This window comes from Jaculus jaculus, chromosome 3, assembly GCF_020740685.1.
Source record: "Jaculus jaculus isolate mJacJac1 chromosome 3, mJacJac1.mat.Y.cur, whole genome shotgun sequence".
Taxonomy (NCBI): domain Eukaryota; kingdom Metazoa; phylum Chordata; class Mammalia; order Rodentia; family Dipodidae; genus Jaculus; species Jaculus jaculus.
In genome coordinates, this window is record NC_059104.1 from 144,605,280 (window position 1) to 144,625,619 (window position 20,340).

The 20,340-nt window shown below is 39.3% G+C and overlaps 1 protein-coding gene across 10 annotated transcripts in view; it reads left to right on the forward strand.

Moving 5' to 3' along the window:
- Positions 1-20,340, forward strand: part of Akap13 (A-kinase anchoring protein 13) — a 283,132-nt gene that overhangs the window by 252,362 nt on the left and 10,430 nt on the right. For 7 of the 10 annotated variants that reach the window (XM_045145632.1, XM_045145633.1, XM_045145636.1 and 4 more), the window contains 11 exons: positions 3,193-3,328; positions 4,848-4,960; positions 5,749-5,901; positions 6,483-6,733; positions 9,382-9,507; positions 9,623-9,740; positions 11,248-11,496; positions 15,533-15,609; positions 16,042-16,223; positions 16,362-16,444; positions 18,740-18,934. In XM_045145632.1, the coding sequence (XP_045001567.1) occupies positions 3,193-3,328; positions 4,848-4,960; positions 5,749-5,901; positions 6,483-6,733; positions 9,382-9,507; positions 9,623-9,740; positions 11,248-11,496; positions 15,533-15,609; positions 16,042-16,223; positions 16,362-16,444; positions 18,740-18,934 (1,683 nt within the window). The remainder of the gene's footprint in view (positions 1-3,192; positions 3,329-4,847; positions 4,961-5,748; positions 5,902-6,482; positions 6,734-9,381; positions 9,508-9,622; positions 9,741-11,247; positions 11,497-15,532; positions 15,610-16,041; positions 16,224-16,361; positions 16,445-18,739; positions 18,935-20,340) is intronic. The other 3 variants (XM_045145635.1, XM_045145639.1, XM_045145634.1) reach the window with 2 other exon arrangements.

The window sequence follows — 20,340 nt, forward strand, 5'->3', positions numbered from 1 at the left end:
CTAGTATGTGCAAGGTACTCTATGCGGATTAATTCTAACCCTTTTAAATATTCTTTCTTATTAATAGGGTATATTAATACTATAGACTAATGTGTTACATTGTATTTCCATACATATAATGTACTTCAGTCATATTCACCTCTCTATTATTTTCACCTCCTTTCCGCTTCCACATCCCTAATAATCCCTGCTTTAACTTTCATGTGTCCTCCCTCTCCTTTTTTTTCTAAATTTCACATGTGAGAGAAAACATGCAATATTTTTGGAACTGTCTAATTTTATTTAATATGCTCTCCAGTTCCATCTGTATTCCTGCAAACATAATTTTAATCTTCTTTGTGGCTATACATTTCCTTTAAAATTCATCTGTGGATTGTGGACTGATTGCATAACATGCCTACTATGATTATTGCCACAGTAAACAATGATCTGCAGGTATCTCTATAGTTAGAGTTTTAGATATATATTCAGATATATCTAGATATATCCAGAAGGGATATAGCTAAATCATATGGAAGTTCTTTTTTATTTTTTTCCTTCCTCGAGGTAGGGTCTCACTCTAGCCCAGGCTGACCTGGAATTCACTATGTAGTCTAAGGGTGGCCTTGAACTGACTGTGATCCTTCTACCTCTGCCTCCCGAGTGCTGGGTTTAAAGGCATATGCCACCATGCCCAGGGGAAGTTCTATTTTTAATTTATTGAGGAACTTCCATACTGATTTCTCCAATAGCTGCACTAATTTACATTTCTACCAACAGTATATATAAGGGTTCCTTTTTTTCCCTGAATTCTTACAAACATTTGTTTAGTTTTGTTTTCTTGATGCCAGCCCTCTAGCTAGACAAAGATGGAATCTCAGTGTTATAGTGGTTAGAAGTCCAAATTGTGGTTTCAGGTCATATGGGTTTGATTCTAACCATTATTACTAATGAGCTATGTAACCTTGAATGTTTCTAAACCTATTCTTCTGCTGTAAAAATGGTGGGGGCTTAAAACTAATATGATAGGTTTAAATTAGATAATTAGATTATGTCGATGCAGTACTTGATAGTAGGCTTTCCTTAAGTGTAACCCATTTATCCTAAATGAGCAAACTGAGGCTTAATGATATCAAATAACTTACCTATAGGGACTATGCATTTGTTTCACATAGGGAAAGGTGCTTTGTAGCCTGTTTTTCATTCTTTTATTTAGACACAAGTTGCTCCCCACAACTTTCAGAGCTCTGCAGATCATTCTGGTCCACATTTTCATTGATCTTTCATTTATACATCCTCTACTTGCTGGTGCTTCTGAGTTTTTCTCCTTTTTGCATTCATTCTACATGATTATTTCTACCTTTATTCATGTAATCCATCTAATCTGAATACTCTGTTATTCTTTTAACCTGTCCACATTCTTACCATTCTTCAAGAACTGCTTTTTCTGTTACATTTTATCTGCTTACTGTCCATTGTTCAGAAATACTTAAGATATGCTCCAGGCCATACCTTTAAGCACAGGAGCCATATCTCATACCTTCTGTGTACTCCCTGCAGCAAGGATCTGGTCATTGTGTGGCATAGCCTATTTTCTGGTGTTTGATTATGTCACCTTTGTCTAAATAGAATATAAATTGGAAATCAGTAAGTATATTAATACTTAATAAGTCAAAAGCATCCTGAAACACTAAGAAATTATAACAAAACCCCATTCTTATTTTCCTTAGCTCTTGATACTTTTGGAGGTGGACAAATAATAACATTCATGTCTTCAATAGGGGATTCATAAGAAAAAAATACTTCAATACCGTATGCCAGTGTGGTTATGTCAGTATATTAGAGCCCCGGTATCTTGTTTGGTTGTACTAAGGAGAAATGTGCACTAAACAGTAATAGACATTTCTTATCCATAAAGGAATTGGTCAAAATCTTTGCTTTTTGTTTCGGTTTTTGGTCTTTTGAGGCAGGGTCTCACTTTAGCCCAAGTTAACAAAAAACTCACTCTATAGCCCAGAGGCCTTGAATTCATGGTTCTTCTTACCTCAGCCTTCCGAGTGCTGGGATTAAAGGTGTAAGCCACCGCACCTTGTGCTTTTAGTTAGTGCAGAAGAATCACTTGAGGATCCCATGATGTATGTTGGCTGCCAGAGAAGCAAGGGGCTAGAAATGCCATATCTAGCAGCCACTTAAGTTGTTAGGTGGGTTGGGATATGGTGGAATATTTTTTTTTTTTTTTTTTTTTTGAGGTAGGGTTTCACTCTAGTCCAGACTCACCTGGAATTCACTATGTAGTCTCAGGGTAGCCTTGAACTCATGGCGATCCTCCTACCTCTGCCTCCCGAGTGCTGGGATTAAAGGCGTGCGCCACCACGCCCGGCTCTGGAATATTTTTTTATCCTAGCACTCGGGAGGCAGAGGTAGGAGGATCACCATGAGTTTGAGGCCACCCTGAGACTACATAGTTAATTCCAGGTCAACCTGGGCCCAGTGAGACTCTGCCTCAGGGGGGAAAAAAAAAAAAAAGATGTTAGATGGGTGTAGTCCCAAAGAATGGTTATCTCTAAGATTCTTTTTATCCTCCAATTTATTTTAACCTAAATTTTTCAGTATATAATCCTTTCACATGGTTCTTTGTCCTCATCACTTTCTGCTTCATACTAAAGGTAACCACTCTTAGTTATCTTCCCAGAGTTTTCTTGTTAAAATAGACTAATGACGAGGGTTATTAATTATTCTTGGTGTTTTAAGTATGAAAGGTTGCCTTTTTTTTTTACTTTGTTTTACAGCTTGATTTTAGTTTTTATTTCTTCCCTTAGTACATGATTGACTTATGTGTAAGTACACAGAGAATATCCTCAGTTTGTTAATGGTACCTACCATCCTGTACTAGAACTTTTGATAGTCATTATTGTTATCTCCTATCTTTTGTTGCTTTTATGAGCAATACTGCAGTGAGTAACCTCAGGCATATATGTTGTTTCAGACATAGACCAGCATATATTGCAAAGTCAACATGTTCTAAACATACAGTTACTGTATAAAAGAACTCATAGGCTTATAATTTCAGAAGCTATTGTCAGGCTGTCTTTGATAATTTTTTTTACCAACTTATACTCCAGTTTTACTTCTGTGTGACATTTGTCAGCTGAGTTAGCACTAGTGGGGCCTGGTTAGGTGGTGGTTCACTTTCTGTTCTCTTTTCCTTTGCAGCCTCACAACCCAAGGAACGCCCCAGGTCTGCAATCCTTCTGGCTGATGAGGTCACTGCTGCCCCAATGTTTTCTAATAGACGATCTCAGCAGAGTGTCTCCCTCTCCAAAAGTGTCTCCATACAGAACATTACTGGGTATGTGGTTTAAAAATGCATGGTTGGGCTGGAAAGATGGCTTAGTGGTTAAGTGCTTGCCTGTGAAGCCTAAGGACCCTGGTTCAAGGCTCGATTCCCCAGGACCCACAAGGGGACGCACATGTCTGGAGTTTGTTTGCAGTGGCTGGAGGCCCTGGCATGCCCATTCTCTCTCTGCCCTCTGCCTCTTTCTCTCTGTTTCACTCTCAAATAAATAAATAAAAATAAATTAAAAATTTGAAAAATGCATGGTTGACATCTATGGGATAAGAGCAATGATGTTCACTTCATGTGACAAAGACTCTTATATAAACAAATGCCTAAAATAACAGGTTGGTGCCAAGTTGGATGATAGGGACAAGGAGGTTGGGGATTATATTTTTGATGCAGTCTTAGACTATTGTATATAGTAGGGATCTCCTTTAACGACCAGTTTCAGGCTGGATTGCTCTAGACATTTGTATGATTAGTCCCATGCTTGAAGAATCTGAGTCTGAAAAGGTGACTTAGTTATGACTGTTGGTTTATAACTAATTTTCCTTTAAGATGTCACTTTTATTTTATATTGCTTGTGTAAACCTATTTGTTGTGTTTATTTTTAAATGTGCTTCCTTACCTTTTAAGTTAGCTTCATGGAGGTGAATTCTGAGGTATTTACTACTGTTAGGTTCCTACTTACTCATTTATGCTGAGTTCCATATATGGTCCTCTAAAAAGTTGCTATGGCCACTAACTGTTCAGGCCTTGGTTATCTGGTGATTAGCTCAGGACTGATTATGATGTTGGCTATTTGAGGTAAGATACCCATCAAGTAAGTATAAAGTAATCTTAAATGTAGACTCAGCATCTCTTACATGTCTCCTGACATAGGTTGAAGGATGCAAAATCTGCTTTGTATGTGCTTTGTGATCTTTGTGTTGGCTAATACTTCCTCCTTAAAACAACAACAAAAAATTCATTTAGTTTTGTTTTGTTTATCTTTGTGTTTTTATGATCTCTGTAAGTCTTCAAAGTTGTAGTGTTACCTAAATTTGTTGACATTGTGACTTTGAAACGTTGGTTTTTAAGTAAAGTTTAAAGTAGCTTGTTATATCATGAAACAAGCATTTATTCTGTGCCTACTATCTTAGTTTGGGGATTGGGTTTAAAAAATCCCAAAAATAGTAATTGAAAGCATTCAGTTTATAGGTTTTTAGGGAACAGGAGAAAAAAAATTAATGGTTGTTCAATAAGTTTTAAACAGAAATTTCTTACCTAATGTGTACATGATTTAAGGAAGTAAGTTCCTTTGTTTGTCTCTTTAAAAAAAAAAGGCTCAAACAGGTGGGAAAAAGGTTTTGCAATATTAAGTTCTTCCAAACTTTAATAATGTTTCATTTTGCTGTGTACTGAAGTAATTGGCTTGCGTCATCCTAGGACTTAACAGCCAACTGTCACTTTGGAGTTTTGGAATACTCATTTAAGAATGTGCACTGCAGCTTACAGAATGTATTTGACAATATATACTTCTTATCCCCAGAGTTGGCAATGATGAAAACATGTCAAACACCTGGAAATTCCTTTCTCATTCAACGGACTCACTAAATAAAATCTGCAAGGTCAATGAGTCAACAGAATCCCTTACTGATGAGGGTAAGAGGAAGTTTGGGCCTGTATTGTGTTAAGTACTGTGGAGATTTTGTCATTGCTAGCATCCCATGTCTTCATAGAAGTGCCTGCATTTCCTTTTCCTAACTGTAAAGAGTCTGAATTGCATGTAAGGCATCAAATGTCATTGTAATGTATTAACAATGACACCTGCCTGTTATTGGCAGTCTGTTGAAAGTTGTCATTGATTTTAATATGGACATAGTCTGGTACTATTCCTTAGACTTGGTACACATTTAGTGCTAATCTCATGGACAGTTGTAAGCCTGCTCTCTTGAAATATGTAAAGGTAACCACACCCTCAAAACTCCTACTTTACATAGGAATTGTCTTAATCATGTTTGGTTTGTGTGGTTTATCATTTCTCAGCCGATCTTGAGTATAAAATCTGTAACTCCCAAAGCAGACATTGATCCTTTCCTAGTACCAGGATATGTTCTCCTTGACTGTCCTTTTTTAAAAAAATATTTTAATTTTTATTTATTTATTATTTATGAGGGGAGGACAGAGAGAGTGAAAGAGAGACAGTGGGCATGCCAGGGCCTCTAACCTCTGCAAAAGAACTCCAGACACATACACTACCTTGTGCATCTGGCTTCACATGGGTACTGGGGAATCGAACTTGGGTCCTTTGGCTTTGCAGGCCTTAACTTCTGAGCCATCTCTCCATCCCTATCCTTTATATTTTAATAGCGCTTTCTCATGGAATCATTTATCATCTTGAGGAAAAGCCAGCCTTTTGGGGGTCTAAGGTTGCTTTTTTGTATTTTGAGGAGTAGGTACAGACATGAATGAAGGACAGCTAATGGGAGATTTTGAGACTGATTCCAAACAGCTGGAAGCAGAGTCATGGAGTCGAATAGTAGACAGCAAGTTCCTAAAACAGCAGAGGAAAGACGTGGTCAAACGTCAGGAAGTGATTTATGGTGAGAGTCTTCATTTGCTTTGCTTATATTTGCTATGCATTGATCACCATTTTTAAGTGAGTTATTTTTTAATCTGTGGGAAATGAATTTATAAGTATGATGGTATCTTAAAATTTTTAATTAAAACTTTTGAGGCAAGGAGATATGATCTTTGTTGTGTCCTTTGGTCCATTTTGCCCTGGTGTCCTATTCTATTTCATTCATATTAAACAGTTTGTTTATGTTTACATGTGTATTCATTTACTTATACATACTTAGTTATATGGGAATTCTAGAAAGTTATCTCTTCTCAAAGTGCAGTTAAGTTCTTTAGCAATAATGGTAAGTAGGTGAAACATTAATCATTTATAAGAACCAGGAACAAAGTGAAAAGTGAGTGGTGCTGAATCCAGAAACAATTTGAGACTGTCATTATACAGTGCACCTGATTACAAAAGAATGTTAGGTCATGTGTAGAATAGAGTAAGATGATGCTTTAGAATAGTGACAGCTATTCACTCAGTTTTGAAGTTCCAGTGGGACACTAAGCTAACTGTATGGGTGTAGTGGTGATCTCTGAAGGACCCTGATCTCTGTTTTAGAGTTGATGCAAACTGAGTTACATCACATCCGCACGCTCAAGATCATGAGTGATGTGTACAGCCGAGGGATGATGACGGAATTGCTCTTTGAGCAGCAAATGGTAGAAAAGTTGTTTCCTTGTTTGGATGAGCTGATCACTATCCACAGCCAGTTCTTCCAGAGGATCCTGGAGAGGAAGAAGGAGTCTCTGGTGGATAAAAGTGAAAAGAACTTCCTCATCAAGAGGATAGGGGATGTCCTTGTAACTCAGGTGAGCAGCGGGGAGGTCTCAGGTTCCTCTAGTGCTCCACAGTAATGGTGCAGCTTTGACACTCCAGAGCATTCACCATTTATCTCTGTAGGCTAAGTGAAGTGCTAACCTGGAATTTACTGTGTAATCTCAAACCCACAGCAGTCCTCCCCACCGCTGCCTCCCAAGTGCTGAGATTAAAGGCATGTACCACCATGCCTGGCTTTCCTTTAAAATCAGGACAGTAGGGATTCTCTGCTTATACTGTTTTAGAAAGTTAAGAAGTGGCTATATAAACTTTTAACATGGCAGATATACAGTAAAATAAAAAAAGCTATCATCAGAAACAATGTAGTTTTTAAAAAGTCAAAGAATATTTGTTAGAAATCGCCAGCTTTTCTCTGTGGCTCTTATGAAAAAGATCTTACCTGTCTTAAAATGAGCTGAAATATAGAAAATCAATCAAAAGACTGTGAACTACATCATAAAATGTGTTATTTTCATTAAGATATGGTAAATTTTTAATCTCACTACAAGGAAATTCAGCTTAAAATTACATTTATGCTTTTAGGTATGTTTATCTTAGGCAACCTTTAATACTTCTCCACCGAAATCCTACTTTCGGGCTGGAGAGATGGCTTAGTGGTTAAGCGCTCACCTGTGAAGCCTACGGACCCCAGTTCGAGGCTTGATTCCCCAGGACCCACGTTAGCCAGATGCACTAGGGGGCGCACCTGGAGTTCATTTGCAGTGGCTAGAAGCCCTGGCACGCCCATTCTCACTCACTCACTCTCTGTGTTGCTCTCAAATAAGTAAAAATAAACAAAAGAAAAAAATTCCTACTTTCATGTTGATGTGGAGGTTTAGTTACTGGGAGTTGTCTTAGAATTTACTTTTTTTTAGGGGGATAGAATAGTTCCAAGGATTGACCATAAACACATAAACACCCTACTACTGAACTACTATCTCTAACCCTATTTATTTATTCATTTTGAATCCTGAGCCAGTCTCACTAAGTTGCCCAGGGAGTCCTTGAAGTCAGAATCCTCAGGCCTGGCTATGTATTTGAAATTCTGGTTTTTCCTTATGCCTGTGAGTGCGGAGTATAGCCCCACTTGATTAATTTATCATCATGTTCATGTTACTGAGCAACTACTAACCACCAAATAGAACTGCATTAATGAATATTACTTTGACCTCTGCTTCGGGGAACTCCTAGGAGTAAAACAAGTTCGATATGAAGCAATGTTCCTTCCATGTGAGATTTTTGCTTTTGCCAAATGCAGGTTGACCAAAGGCCTGCAATAGAGTCTAGAGTAGAACCCTACAAATGAAGATCCTTCTTCCCAAAATATCCCCTCTTCCAGTTCATCCCTCACCCCCCGCCCCCTTTCTGCCTTCTCTCTGCCTTCAGAACCTGAACAGGTACTTCATTTAATCTTGACTTACATTATCATGTTTAACTCCAGCTATTCCCAGTAAGATCTTTGATGCTAACATTCAAACTTTAGCACATAGCGTTCATTTGTTCTTTATGTCATTGTTGGAATCACCTTTTAGGGTCCTTGGTTTTTATGGTACTTAGCACATACCTACAGTATCTCTGCCTCTGTTTATTGGAGACAGAACCCTTTACACTTTGGTGGGGGGGGGGGTTGGCAGGCAAAGATAAACTTGTGTTGCTGACATAGTCACACTTAGCATGTATTACATAGATCCCATGCAAAAACTCATTGGCTTATTTTAAGGTCAGCATATTGTCAGATGACCCTCTTAGATTGCATGTATTTGGGGATTATTTAAGAACCATGCAGAACAGCTCACCTGATGCAAGTTGGGGTAAATCAGCTCCCTAGGGAAAGATGGCTATTTCTGATGTTCGCCAACTCTGCTTATATATGAGTTTGATCCTTGTAGAAATGGCCTAATTATTTTGCCTACAAACTAATGTCATTCTTTTTCATTTGGTGGGGGATGGTTGTATCCAGGGCCTCTTGTGTAGGCAAGTGCTATACCACAGAACTAGGGCCTCAGTCCCTATCTAACTTACTATGGTCAAAGTACTGAGACTAGCTCATGAAAACTTTAGTGAGGCTCTGCTCATTGTGTGTTCATAACAAGTACATGTTGAAATGTATTGTCCATTTGTTATGTACATAGTGCATGGATATTTCTGGGCTTTTAAACTAAGTATATAGTAGCTTTGTTGAGATATGAGCTATTTTGTATAACATATCTATTTAATATATATATAGTTAAATATATTTTAATATGTTCACACTTGTGTAAGCATTGTCATGGTGAATTTTAACAGTAAACTCACCCCAGTTTATAGCTGAATAATATTCCATTGTATGGATACGATATTTTATTTATCGATCAATGCATATGTATTTTTTCCATCTTGGAGCTATTATGAATAATGCTGCTATGAAAAATTATATGTGTTAAGTTTTGTATGGGTATATTTTTATGTCTCTGTACATATAGAAGTGGAATTGCAGGGTCTTATGACAACTTAGTGATTAACCTTTTCCAAATTGCTGTACCAGTTTAATCTTTGGGGGAATTTATTATTAAGAACTGATGGGTTTTTACAAATAGAATGGAAATTATTACAAAATGATTCCCTGAATTGTGGCATAACTGTTGTTCTCATTGCTCTGCAGTTTTCAAATGAGAATGCAGAACGCTTAAAGAAGACATACGGCAAGTTTTGTGGGCAGCACAACCAGTCTGTCAACTATTTCAAAGACCTTTATACAAAGGATAAGCGCTTCCAGGCCTTTGTAAAGGTATTGATCTGAAACATGAAAATCCCCATCACGATCAAAAAATAATACACCATTCAGTGTTAGCCAGAGTCTCCTTCCTCACATGGCTCTTCAAAGTCTTTTTGTTTCCTTGCAGAAGAAGATGAGCAGTTCAGTAGTAAGGAGGCTTGGGATCCCAGAGTGCATATTACTTGTAACCCAGCGGATCACCAAGTATCCAGTTTTATTCCAAAGGATATTGCAGTGTACCAAAGGCAAGTCTCCTTTTAAAATCAGTTTTGTGTGTCAGTGGACTTTCTGGGCATTAACTAGTACTGGACACCACCACACAAGAGCTGTGGCATACTCTAGTAGGCCTAGAGGAAATCCTGCATTTACGGTATGTAGTGTTTTGATACAAGATCTCACACTGTGGCCCCACCTGGCCTGAAACCTTTACTTTGTAGCCCAGGCTTGTCTCATTTGTAGTAATCCTCCTTCTGCCTCAGTATCCAAACCCTTTTTTGTGATTATTATTTTCCATGTAAGACACAGGATCTGGGCACCATGCCCAGATCCTGTATCTTACATGGAAAATATTGAAAGTGTTTTGAGGCTATTTCATTTTATTACAGTTTGTGACATTTTTTGAGGCAGAATCTCACTGCCTCAAACTTGTGATCTACCTGCCTTGGCCTCTCAAGTGCTTCCCAAGATCTTAGACATATACAACTATATGTGGCTGATACAGTTGTGAGTAAAAACTTGTCACAGACTTGCAATCACAACTAGTTAGGAAGCTGAGGCAGGAGAATTACAAATCAAATTTAATCAAATCAAAGGCCTGCCTGAGTTAGTGAGGCCCTGTATCAAAATAAAAATTGAAAAGAGGCCCAGAAATAAAGGTTAGTGATAGAGGGCTTACCTAGCATGCACAAGGCCTTTCATTCAGTTTCTAGTACTTGGGGGGTGGGGAGTGAACAGGACTTGGATTATTAAATTACTAAACTTAGAGTTCTGTCAAGAGTTTAGTGTCTTGAATAACTTAGTTTTCTTAATATTGTATCGGCCAGCCATTCCTAGTTCCCACTGTTTGTTCTCTATATGTACAAAAATTGCAGCTGTCCCATTTAACAATTATGTAATGGTTCCTCTCAGTTGAGCCTTCTTTTAGACACTTACATTAAAGATTATAAAGTGTTAACATTAAAGATTGGGTAAAGGTGCAAATAAATAAATTGTTGCTATGGTCTCTACTTCTCTCCCTCCCTAACACTGGGTTTCTTTTATTTCTTTATTTTTTTATGAGAGAAATCCACCAATCTTTTTTATTTTTTATTTTATTTTAAAGAGCAGGGAGGGAGGAGAATTGGTGTACCAGGGCCCCAGCCACTGCAACCGAACTACAGATCCTTGCAGCACCTAGCGGTCATGTGCAACCTTGTATTTGCCTCACCTTTATGCCTCTGGCTTACATGGGATCTGGAGAGTCGAACATGGGTCCTTACATTTTGCAGCAAGTGCCTTAACCACCAACCAATTTCTCCAGCCCTGTTTTTGAGCATATAGTTGTATATTATCCATAGCACAGAAAGCTTCTAACTTCCTTTAGAATTCAATTCCTGACAGCAGGGCCATAGGCATTTGGCCTGGTGCATTGGCCTCCTTCTGGAAGCATAACCACAGAGGGAACACATGAGAGGAGCAAGAAAACAGGACTCCCTCCCCTTGTGCTCTTGCCAAGAGGAGCCATTTAAATCAGACTTGTTCTCTTTTCTCTAGATAATGAAGTGGAGCAAGAAGACCTAACTCAGTCCTTGAGCTTGGTGAAGGATGTGATTGGAGCCGTAGACAGCAAAGTGGCAAGTTATGAGAAGAAAGTACGTCTCAGTGAGATTTACACAAAGACTGATAGCAAGTCGATCATGAGGATGAAGAGTGGACAGATGTTTGCAAAGGAGGATTTGAAACGGAAGAAGCTGGTACGGGATGGGAGTGTGTTTCTGAAAAGCACAACAGGAAGGTTGAAAGGTAGGCCTCAAACCAATTCTGTTTGCATTTGTGTGCATGAGGAGAACCAGAAGATAGAGGTGGTTCTTTTAGGATTTACCACCAAGTTTTTTCTCAGCCATGTCCAAATACACAGGTGCAAAAACCATTTAATTGTCAAAGAGGGCATGTTCAAGATAGTGTAGTACAAAATCTTTGAAATTCAGTAAGAGAATAAGGAAAGGATGTACTTGGGAAACAATGAAAGAGTTTAGTAAAGATTAATATAATATTCTGGCCGGGCATAGTGGCACACACCATTAATCCCACCACTCAGGAGACAGAGGTAGGAGGATCACTATGAATTTGAGGCCAGCCTGAGATTACATAGTAAATTCTAGGTAAACCTGGGCTAGAATGAGACCCTACCTAGAAAGAAAGAAAGAAAGAAAGAAAGAAAGAAAGAAAGAAAGAAAGAAAGAAAGAGAGAGAGAGAGAGAGAGAGAGAGAGAGAGAAAGAGAGAGAGAGAGAGAGAGAGAAAGAAAGAAAGAAAGAAAGAAAGAAAGAAAGAGAGAAAGAAAGAAAGAAAGAAAGAGAGAAAGAAAGAAAGAAAGAAAGAAAGAAAAAGAGAGAGAGAGAGAGAGAGAGAGAGAGAAAGATATATGTACATATGCAAGCTGTTAGAGGAGCCCTCTTTCCCCTAGAGAGAGGAGTGGTGATTGTGGTATTTGGGGGTCTGTTATGCTGGAGTGAGAGGGTATGCATGTTTTTCTCATGTTGAAGGAGTAAAATTCCAGGTGACTATTGTCAGAGCACTCAAGGACCATAGCACATTCTTGTCAACCTTCAAACAATAGTGCAGGACTTCTTGGCAGGCATCTGCTTTCAATCCATGAATGAATGAAAGAGTTGCTTGCTCTCCAGTGTGATGAGTGCTGGAACAAAGGAGGAGAAATAGCAGTGGGGTCAAGACTCAAAGGATGAAGAGTAAGGTGTGGTTGGGGTAGAGAACATGAGTATGGAAGCATGGAGTTGATAGGCTCTCAGAACCCAGGGAAAGGTACACATACGGGGCTCTCAGAAGACAGAGTGATTAAAACATAGATGAAGAAACTGCTAAAGTATGGCTGACACGACACATGCCTCAGACTGAGGGATGGACAGTTTATGCTCTTGATGGATTGTGGGATAAAGAATGGGGCCAAGAGGGCTAGAGAGGGGCTTGCCTCCAAAGCCCAAGGACCCGTGTTCTACTCTTCAGATCACACATAAACCAGATGCGCAAAGGTGAGGCAAGCACAAGGTTTGCACATGCCCACTAGGTGGCACAAATGTCTGGGGTTCTATTGCAGTGGCTAAGGCCCTGCCTGGTGTGCCAATTCTCTTCCCGACCCCCCAAAAAATAAAAATTACAACTAAAATTTTAAAAGAATGGTACCAGAATGGAAGGGGTTTGCACCAAAAAGGAATAAACTAGATATCAGATGTTTTGAGGCTTTTTATTTTTTTAGCAGAACAGCTAGGGGCAGCATAGAGTAGTACATCAGTAGTGACAAAGGCATCTGGAGACTATTGGAGTGATTCAGGAAGCACCCAAGAGCTGCTCTATAGTAGAAGCCATGAAAAAGAACAGAATAATTTCAGAAGTATACCTGGCTGCTGCTCAACAACAGTATGGTTCAATGTTCTGTGATGAGCTCATTCCTTCCAGCTCTCACTCCTGGGTTCAGACTCCTTCACATGCCACTTTGCAGCTGTCCTTAAGCATTCTGGAAGTAGAGATACTTGCCTTCGCTTCTGAGGACCTGGGTTTCCTAGAGCTGCTGTTGTGTGTAGTCAACACCTTATTCTTTCATTTACACAAAGAAAAATGAATAGATTTTATCTGTTGGAATAAAGTTGTGGTCAGGTCAGTGGCTTAAAATGTCTTCAATAGAGATAAAGGTTAATGTTTAGTCATTTTTACCCCCATGTGAACTTGTGCCAAGAATAGCCAGTGCTATTTGGAGCACCCTTTGGAGGGTGGAATTGTTCTCTGATCACTGACAATGATTAGAGCAACCTCAAGATTCAACAGAGTTATAAAACTTTGTTTTTAGAACTTTGCTTTTGTGGCAGGCACCTGAATTATTTTAAAATAAACTTTTTAAAAATAATTCGTTTGTCAAAACTGATGATGGTGCCTGGAAAATTACTGTCATGTATTCTGGAACTTTAGACCTCCCCAGGCACCCTTGCTTCTGTCTCCTGCATAGCTTTGCAGTGGATTCCAGGGAAATGAAATTATGGTTGTGGCAGAAGTTGAAGAAAAGGCTGAGAGGGCCTACATAAAAAGGAACGTTGGCTCTGCTTTCCAGAGGGTAGACAAATGTAGAGATCAGCCTGTTAGTTCTCAGCAGATGGCTTCAAGGTGCCACATTGTCCTTGAGGAAGTCCCTGTGTAATCACAGAGGATAAGACAGAGCATAAGTTTGTTAGAACTTATTTCTTCTTTAATTCCTGAATCTAATTAAAGTGATATCTTGTTTTGTTTCACTTTGGGATGTGGGTGGTAGAGATAGAACCTAGGACTGGTTTGACTCTTATAATTCAGACAAAACCTGAATTGAGAATTTTTGACATATATATACTTCTAATTGGCATACAAAATAATGGATTTGCTAGAGCATTTCTTTTTTAAAATATTTTATTTTTATTCATTTATTTGACAGAGAAAGAGGGGGAAGAGAGAGAAAGAATGGGTGTGCCAGGCCCTCCAGCTACTGCAAACAAGCTCCAGACACATGCGCCCCCTTGTGCATCTGACTAACGTGGGTCCTGAGGAATCAAACCTGGGTCGTCCCTTGGCTTTGCAGGCAAATGCCTTAACTGTTAAGCCATCCCTCCAGCCTGCTACAGCATTTTCATACACATACATTATTGTACTTTACTCATATTCACCCCACCACCACACCCACTCAGCAGCTCTCCTTTAATTTATTGTACGTGAGCAATGAAAGTATCCATGCTATTTTCCTGGGCTCTCCTCTCCTCTCATTGGTCCCCTTCTTTCCCAAATACTCGTCTCTGCTTTCATGTCACTTGTGTGCCTGTGTGTATGTATGCCCTGTTTAATCTAGATCTGTATATTTTTCCTTTCCCCTCATTTCCCTTTCTTGTACCACCCCCTTTGGCTTTGATTTAATGGAAAGAGAAGGCTATTGCAGCAGACTGTTGAGAGAAGATGTCTGTGTTTATTTCTACCTATGAAGCCAGTATGTATGGTGAAGAAGGGGCAATGTCTTTTTGTTGTTGTTTTGTTTTGTTTTTTGGTGATAGGAAGAAATCTTCCTTCCAATAGATTTGGCAGCTCCAGGCTCAGTGAGAAACTCTACCTCAAGGAAATAAAATAGAAGAGTCATAGAGAAGTGCACCCAATGTTCTCCTCTGGCTTCTGCTCAGGTGCACACAGAGTATGCATGTCTGCATGTGTAATACACACCCTCAAAAATAAAAAATATAATCCAAAAGTATAAAAAATAAAATACATCAAAAATCCAGTGACAAGCACTTGATGGGCAGAGGAAGGAGGGTTATTGTGAGTTCAAGTCCATCCAGCCTGAGACTATATAGTGAATTCTAGGTCAGCCAGGGCTAGAGTGAGACACTACCTCAAAGAAACAAGGGCTGGAGAGATGGCTTAGCCGTTAAGGTAGCTCCTGCAAAGCCAAAGGATCCCAGTTTGATTCTCCATGACCCCTGTAAGCCAGATGCACAAGGGAGTGCATGCATCTGGAGTTCATTTACAGTGGCTGAAGGCCCTGGCATGCCCATTCTCTTCCTCCCTTTCTTTTTCTTTCTGCCTCTTTCTCTGTATCAAATAAGTGAATAAATAAAATATATTTAAAAACAAAAAAATCCAGTGAGCAAATCTGAATCATATGTGTAAAGACTTTGCCCATGTTAGGGGGCAGGGGTTGATACGTGATCTCAAACATAGATTGCTATACATTGCTAAATCTACTTCAATAGAAAGCCTCTGACTGGTTCACTATTGAGGAATCACCACTCATTCTCTTCCTTTTCCAATTCTTCCAGAGGTTCAAGCAGTTCTGCTCACTGACATTTTAGTTTTCCTTCAAGAAAAAGACCAGAAATATGTCTTTGCATCATTGGTAAGCTGGGTTGTTACTCTCTTACGGCTGGAACTAACAGTATTCAAACATCTAGGCTAGGCGTTACTCCTTCCCACTACAAAGGAAAAAAAAAATTTTTTTCCCCTCATAATACTTTTTAACTGTCCTGAGCATTTGATGCAAATAAGAATCTGTCATTGCAGTATTTCTCATATGTTTGAGCTCATAGGTGGTATACTGCTAACCAGTACTTCGGTGGGGGGGGGGGGGACATGGAAAGATTCATGATATAGAAAACATGACTAGAACCTTAAGAGAGTGATGTTTTTCTCTATCTGAAAGTTGACTTTTTTTTTTTTTAAAGAAAAGCTGTACATAAGTTTTAAGACATTGCTATTACCTTACAACAGAATCATCTTCAAGAGTTAGAGCGTAGCATGCATGTTTTATGTTCTTTTCCCCTTTGTTCAGGATCATAAATCAACAGTGATCTCTTTAAAGAAGTTGATTGTAAGAGAAGTAGCTCATGAGGAGAAAGGTCTGTTTCTCATCAGCATGGGGGTAAAAGATCCAGAGATGGTGGAAGTCCATGCCAGCTCCAAAGAGGAGCGTAACAGCTGGATTCAGAGTATCCAGGATACAATCAACACCCTGTAAGTTAAACAGCAAGACCGCTCCCCCCTTTCCAGCTCTTCCAGTGACTATGTGGCTGGCCAGTGATCTCATCGGGGATTTTAGGGACTTTTGTTTGTTTGTTTGTTTCATTTTTTGTTTTGTTTTGGTTGGATTAGGAACAGAGATGAGGATGAAGGAATTCCTAGTGAGAATGAAGAAGAAAAGAAACTGTTTGACATGAAAGCCCGGGAGTTAAAAGGTAAAGTGTTAGAACTAATCTAGGCCTTTGTCTGTTAGTGCAAATGGCTGCTGGAGTCTCAGGCCCTGACTACTCCTCAGCCTGAAACTGTCTCGGTCTGCTTGACACTGAGATAAGTTTTCAACAGGAGGGTGGCAGTAAGAATGATCTAGTAATAGATCAGAATATGGATTCTGTGGTCTTGGTGTCAGTATTTTTGGAACCTAAGGACTTTGTTTGTACCATGTCACAGAGAAATTTGCCAAATTTCATGGTTACATCTAAAATTAAAACTAGAGAAAAAAGAGAAAGATATTTGAAAATTCTGTTAGTGTGTTTTGCTCTTCTGCCAGTCCCTGGTTTGCTCAGTTCACAGATAAGCTATGAGATGCTTGGGAAGACAGGACATAGTACCTACAGCTTCATTCATCACTATCCGCTTCCCTGCAAGAGAGCTATTCTAATCCCCATTAGATAGTCAGACTCTTGAGGCCCTTGGTGGCTAAATAATTCAGGGTCAAGTATGTGCATGTTGGGCAACTCAACCAGAATTTTTAATACCTATCTTTTTGTTTTGTGTGTATTTTGAGACAAGATCTTGCTATTTAGTCCAGGCTGGCCTTCAATTATGGGACCTCAGCCTCAGCCTCTCTAGTTCTCAGATTACGTGTGTGACTCTCAGGGCCTGGTAATCCATTTTTCCCTTCACCACTGTCTTGTTGGATTTTGTAAAGACTGTTCTGCCTGAAATAAGGCCAGGAGTCAAGAAGACACAGCATCATGGAGCATGATGAGGACTGCACGCTGCACAAAGTGATAGAGTTTGTCTCACTGGGGCTAAGATGGTTTAGGTCAGAGCCAGAGTTGTATCAAATTTTCTGGCCCATCATTGGGATGACAAGACTGAAATCCTACTCCTCAACATTTGTCAAGCATGTGAAGAGGTACTAGAGATGTAAAGATTCCTATTACACTATAGCAAAGGATACAAAAATGAATGGTAGAGCACAAAGTGGCCCAGTAGACAGTGTAAAATGTGTGGATCTGAGCTGCACCTGACTTGACAGTTACCATCAAAGCAGAGTTAACATGAAAAAGAACTTAATGTATCTACCAAGGAATGCCAGGTTTTATAGGTATAAAGAGTCAAGATTAAATGACAGAAGTCTTGGTCTTAAAAGGAAACTGGGAAATGTTTTCAAAAATTTAATTTAAAAACATGTGTTTTTTTTTTAACTTGAGGGAGTGGAGGAGTCACTGGAAATTAATACTTGGAAGACAATTAAGATAGGTTAATTGAGAGACAAGTTGGGGAGGGAACAGGTATTTAAAAAAAAGTGAGTGGTTGGTCAAAATATGAGGAGCCAAAAATTTCTCCCAGGGGTTAAGGAGATAGCTTAGCCAGTAAACTTGTTTACCTTCAAAGCATAAGGGCTTGAATCCCTAGAATACATGTGGGAGAAGTTGGGCATGGTACTCCATGCTACTTGTAATCCCAGTGCAGAAAGACAAGTAAATCCTTGAGGCTCACTGGCCAGCTAGCATAGCTGCCTTGGCAAGTTCCAGCCAATGGGACCCCATCCCTAAGAAAGGTTGGCAGCACCGAGGTTGTACTCAGTCTATCACGGCCACAGAAACATGTACACAACAAAAATGTCTCCTGCTTTTCCAAATTGAGTAAGCTGGAAGATGAAGAGTATGCTCAAAGGAGGAAGTGGATTAGCTGGAAAACAGATTGGTTTCTGGCAGCCTGAGCACAACTCCTAACAATGAACCTGGTAGGTAGTCTGGTGCTCAGAAAAGAAAGTAGGATTGAAGATGTTTGCTGGAAATTAAGTCAGTATACAGGAGGTTGTTGAAGCAATGGGAGAGAGCCCTCCGTCATAACAGATGGAGGACCCATCAAGTGTTCTGCAAAAGAAACTTGTCCTCACGTGGGGTAGCAAGGAAATTGTTTCAAAGTGGGGGAACAATTACCAGTGCTAGGAAAGAGTTCTAGATTCAGTAATGAAGGCAAGTGCAGAAAGATGGAGCCAAAGTCAGAGAGCAGAGGTTAAAAATAGAGATGGAAACCATGTGTGAAGACTTGTTATATCCGAAATGCTGATATTTGTGAAGAACAACCCATGATGGTTTCTCAGGGACGCACTATATAGAGAGAGAAATTTGATACTGCTTTGATGATAGAAACAAGAGATAACAAGAAACAAGAGCCGTTTTCTGTCTTGGCCCTTTCCAGAAACTACCACAAGGTGGCAAACACATTTCAGTCATTTTAGAATAGCAAGTGAAATCACTTTTCCATTCACTCCACAGAGCAGCTTCAACAGAAGGACCAGCAGATTCTCCTCTTATTGGAAGAGAAGGAGATGATTTTCAGGGACATGACTGAGTGTAACACTCCCTTGCCCGAGGATTGCTCTCCAACTCAGAGTCCCAGAGCCCTCTTTCGCTCCAACACAGAGGAGGCTGTCAAAGGAGGACCCTTAATGAAAAGTGCAATAAATGAGGGTAATTTATTTTCTGCTTTGTCCCTCTTCAGCCTGTCCTGGAATAGCTTACACACTGATGTTCCCTACCAATTTCTACCATGCTACTTAAAAATGCAGACCCAGTACAGAAAACTACCCCAAAGACATCTTTCCTTGTAGTACATTGTCAGGGCAATGTCCTTTATAACCAACTACCCAGGTGAAGAAACACCTGGAAGTTTTTTCACACCCCATCACACCTTCTTCTCCCGCTCCACACAGGCAGCTACCCCAGCTTGTATCAGTGATCACTTACTCAACATTCTCTTCTTTCTATTCATTGTATCTTTGAATCATTGGAGATTTTTGAACTTAAAAGTTGGATTTTTTTTCATACAGTATTGTTATTCTCTCTCGTTTTTTAGACAGGGTCCAACTCTGTAGCATAGGCTGTCCTAAACTTACTATATAGACTATGCTGGCCTTGAACTCATGGCAATTGGCATGCCTCAGTCTGCCATTGATGGGATTATAGATGTGAGCCTCATACCCAGCTAAGAAAAGTGTCTTGAATTACAGTTTTAAGTACCTTTGTTATGTCCCCGCTTTGGTTTTCTTCAGAAATCTACTTATACACGTAGTGCATCATCTTTGTCTAGTGTCAGGATTCATTGCTTTTAATGTTCTTTTACCTCTTGAGCCATTTTCTTTTAGTATATTGCTCTTCTGTTTTAGTTTTCTTTCTGTAATTTTTTTTCTTTCTACTTATTTGAGTTTTGTGACTCTTTTTTTGTTTGCTTATTTCCTGTTTGAAACCCAGACTTGCTTCAACTTTTCTGTTCCTGCCTCAGCCTCCTGGGTGCTGGTATTACACACATGTTAATATATCCAACCTTGTTTTATTTTTTATAATTTTGTTTCAAGCTCTTTCATGTTTTGTGTAATTTTCTTAATGTGTTTTCTCATTTATTTGAAAGACAGTCTTTCTGGTTTTATTTATTAGGAAATTACAACTCTATTCTCTAACCCTTTTTTTATTATATGAGATTTGACTTCATATTTCACTGTTATTTATTTTATATAAAAAATAGGTTCAGATAACTTCATAATATGTTTCTGTTTGTGTAGTGCTTTCTTGTTTTGTTTATGTGAGAAAGAGAGAAACTGATTGGGTTGATTGGGTGTTTCAGGCCCTCTTGCTACTGTAAATGCATTCCAGATGGATGTGCCTGTTTGTGCATCTGGCTTTACATGGGTATTAGGGAATTGAGTGCTGGCTAGCAGGCTTTGTAAGCAAGCACCTTCAACCACTGAGCCATTTCCCCAGCCATGTGTAGTGTTTTCTTAAAAATATTAGGTCTATTATGGCAGTTTCTGCTTCTGATTGTCTTCCTCATTCCATTTGGATTTTCTCTTTCATCCCTGGTTGTTGCTCTAACTCAGTTG